This window comes from Nicotiana attenuata, unplaced genomic scaffold (genome assembly GCF_001879085.1).
Source record: "Nicotiana attenuata strain UT unplaced genomic scaffold, NIATTr2, whole genome shotgun sequence".
NCBI classification, from domain to species: Eukaryota; Viridiplantae; Streptophyta; class Magnoliopsida; order Solanales; family Solanaceae; genus Nicotiana; species Nicotiana attenuata.
This window is the reverse complement of record NW_017677709.1, coordinates 16209-20109: the sequence shown is the minus strand read 5'-3', so window position 1 is coordinate 20109 and position 3901 is coordinate 16209. Positions and strand designations below refer to the sequence as shown.

Below are 3901 nucleotides of genomic sequence, written 5' to 3'. Positions count from 1 at the left end.
GATTCTAGTCTCTACTAAACCAGCTAAAGAAGTATGATGTTCTTTGAGGTATCTACCCAACTACTTCTGTTTATATCTTTGGTTTGCTCCCCTCACATTCCACATGAGAACATTCATTTAGAAGGACCTGATGCACCACCTCTATCTGGTGGTTGCCTATCCCCTGGGCCTCCTCATAACACTTCAAAAGTGTTCTGTGTGATAATTGAAAAATCAGTACCACCTACATTTGTTCTGGGAGTTAAAACACTGTTTTTGTCTCTCAATATACTATTCTCATGCCTTTTAGCCTGTGTCATGCCCTGTGCAATATCCATGATTTTCCAGCCATTATATTATGAACTACTGTAGGGGCAGCTTGAGTTATGGGAGATACTGTTTCAACACAATTAGTGTTTGTTTCAGTTAGCTCTTGAGGCTTACTTGTGTTCTGCTTTATACTGCCTTTGCTTCTCCACTCCTTTGCTGGCTGATGAGCTTTGCTATTTACTTTCTGAATTTTCTGAGGCCTCCCTTGAACTTCCTCATTGTGTTTGCATATATGGCCCAGTTGTTGACAATCAGAGCAGAATTCAGGTTGCCATTCAAATCGCACCACTTGCTTGTACATCTTTCCAGAAGGATCTTGTATTGTGACTCCAGTTGGTAGTGGCTTAGTAATGTTCACTTCAATCAGCATCCCCGCAAATGAGATTCTCGAGTGATTAGCTGTACATTCAGCAAATAGTGGCACTCCAATGGCACTTCCCAGCCTGCTTAGAGAGTCTTTTCCCCAATAAGCCATAGGCAAATTGGGAAAAGAGACCCATAGGGGAATCTCTTTAAGAAAAGCTGTATCGAATTCAACATCAGGAGACCATTTCTTCAGGATAATAGGTCGATTATTAATCGTGTAAGGCCCTCCAGGACTTCCTTGAGGTCATCTTCCTCTTTGAATTTGGCAATGAAATAGCCTTTTTCATGCCAAAACAATTCAGAGCATGAGGCTTTTGACCAATTGTGATTAATATATCGCTTCATCTGATTATAGCCTGAGATTTCTCCTAATACTGCAACAATCAACGAGTGCTTCCACTTTTCAACCTCTTTCGCAGTCTTTACTGGATCTAGTTTAATAACCACATTACCATCCACAATCGTTGGCGCTATCTAAGATAGAGCAAGGCCATTGGATGCTATTCGATTGTTAGCAAACAGATTGACCCACTCCGAAGCAGTTGCGTCCTTGTTAGCTTTCAATTTCTGCGGATTTTCATCTGCATGTGTATTTGGTTGCGATTGAACCATATGTGATACACTCGAAGTTGAGGCTATGCATTCACCTAGACTTTTGTTCTTTCCACTGTCATCTTTGGGCATTTTACTATCCAATTCAACTGATTGTGTCAAGTTAGTAGCAGAATTAATGGTACCTTTGTCAATCTCATGATTCACACCTGGATCTGCCACTGTTGATATTGCCTGTGGCTTCTGAGAAGCGAATTGAGCTGATGGAGATGTAGTTGTTGTTAGTGAGCTTCCGATAACTAGGATTGGTGTCTTCCTTGGCCGTCTTGGTCCATTTCCTTTGCCCTTCGCCATTGACAACCACCATTCCCGCCAAACGTAACCGCCGCTTGAAGAATCCGTCAGTGGGGAGTAGAGAGAGAATTTTATGTGCTAATTTTGTATTAGGTATAATAATACAAAATGCTAATTACAAATAAGTATGATTAGCTTTAAATTAAAAATATAAACTTTATTTTTAGTTAATAATTTAATATATCAATATGATAAAAGTCACGAATATTGTTTGGCATATAATATTTATCCCTTATTTGGTAATATTTAAATTGTAAATATCCTAATTTCTACATAAGGAATAATATTATATGAATATTATTTGTCATATAATATTAGTCCTTTATGGTAACGTAATTACACACACACTTTTAGTTTATGTATAAATTTTGCATGATAATTATGTTCCCATTCAAACTAAAATTAAAAGGGAATTTGGTTAAGAAACGGTCAAAAAAGATATTATTGAGTTTGAATTGCCCTATAATTAAGGCATTGTTAAGATTTAAAAGCCTTCTAGGAGCTAAATATTGATAAATACAATTAGCTTTTCAATTGCCCTGTAATTATGGTATTGGTAAGGTTCATTTTTTGTTAAGAAATCAATATATCAATTAAAGAATCTGATAAAAATTATCAATATTATTTATCATAATTATCGATAATCATTCCCTTTGAATGTGGGATTTTTGTTTATTTCTCCAATCAAATCCACCACCAAAATAGTGAGTACATATTAACTTTAAATAATGTTAATTAATATCTTTTTTAAACTAATACATATTAACTTTACATAATGTAAAGCCAAGTGACTTCTTGAAATATTTTTTGTATTTTATGTAAAGAAATGTGCTACTTGAATTTTTTTTCAATTTTCAAAGTCATCAATCCTTAATATCTTAAATAAATTTATTTACTTTATTTATATTTTAACTTGCCCAGAGTACAAATAGTCATCGTTATCCCAATCTACATCTTTCTAATATTTTTATTATTTTATTATCGTGAATTTTTAATTATTTTTTCACTTTCATGTTTTAAGCTAATATAGAAGGAAAATTGATGATTGGATCTATATATGATATAGATATAGATATGGATATAGATATAGATATATAGATTTGGATTTATTTTCTAGATTATGTCTTAAATTTGCCAAGTGGCATTTTTTCAATACGCCACTTGGCTTAACCACATGCTTCACTACCCTCCTTTTAATATAACTAGTATTAGTACCCGCGCGATGCCCGGACATTATTAGGATGTTTAGCCAAGCTTCTTTTGACGCAATAATATTTTTTTTCTAAAACTAAGGTGTTTGGCCAAGGTTGGAAAGAAAATGGTTTTGAGAAGCACAAGCAGTTTTGAAATAATGTACTTTACCATCAATTGCAACGACTTGTAGTTACACTATTCGGGCATCAATGAAAATGATACTCCTGTAAAAAAAAATTGTCAAAAAATGATATTACGTTATTGTTGGAGAAATCAAATAAATTTTAGTTAATTATTTTATAAGATATTCTTAAACATTTTTACTTATAAGTGTGATACTACATTCATAATTTTAGAAGAACATTACGCTTATTAATTGAAATTTTTGTTTAAAATAATGTCCGTTACCATTATTATTCATGCTTTTCATAAAATTGTTTATCTTTCAATTTAAAATAATTCTTTTATATTCCCGTACAAATTCGAAAACTTTATATATAGAAAGTGTTAAGTTTACCAATTGATAACTTTTGTTTAAATAATATCTTCACCATTATTCTCAATGTTTTTTAAGAAGATGTTTATCTTTTAATTCAACATAATTATTTTTATATTTCAAGAGCCGGTTTGGATGGGCTTGTTTTAAGTGATTTTTAAGCCTAAAGCCATAAGTTAGGAATTTTAGTTTTTGGCTTTTGGCTTATTTTTATCATTTTAGCTTAAAAATAAGTGCTCCAAAGTACTTTTTTACTTTGTCCAAACGCTACAAAATGATTTAAAAGCTATTTTGGCTTAAACGAACTTAAAATAAGCCAATCCAAACGGGTTCCAATTCAATTCAAAATCTTCATCTATAGATTCAAATACTTATCTTTTAATTCAAATTTAATTTTATTTACATAGTCTAATAGATATTATTACAAAATTATCAAGTGGCTTTTTATTAGCTTGCCACTTGGCATTATACATATATACTGTCACGACCCTAACCCGGAACCCGATCGTGATGGCGCCTCTCGTGAAGACAAGGCCAGCCAGTTTAATCAAATTCATCTTTTAAAGCAGTTAAACAACACAAAATAGTCTAAACATGATTTTAATAATTCTGAATAGCGAAAATATCAAG

General features: G+C 32.5%; 1 protein-coding gene across 1 annotated transcript; it reads right to left on the bottom strand.

The window, feature by feature from the left end:
* Positions 1 to 295: 295 nt before the first annotated feature.
* Positions 296 to 784, bottom strand: LOC109221473. The gene has a single exon (XM_019385954.1). The coding sequence runs from the start codon at positions 782 to 784 to the stop codon at positions 296 to 298; it is 489 nt and encodes a 162-aa protein (XP_019241499.1).
* Positions 785 to 3901: the final 3117 nt, after the last annotated feature.

Bases quoted from the DNA above. Each gene is read 5' to 3' on its own strand.
- LOC109221473 (XM_019385954.1), bottom strand. From the start codon at position 784: ATGGCTTATTGGGGAAAAGACTCTCTAAGCAGGCTGGGAAGTGCCATT.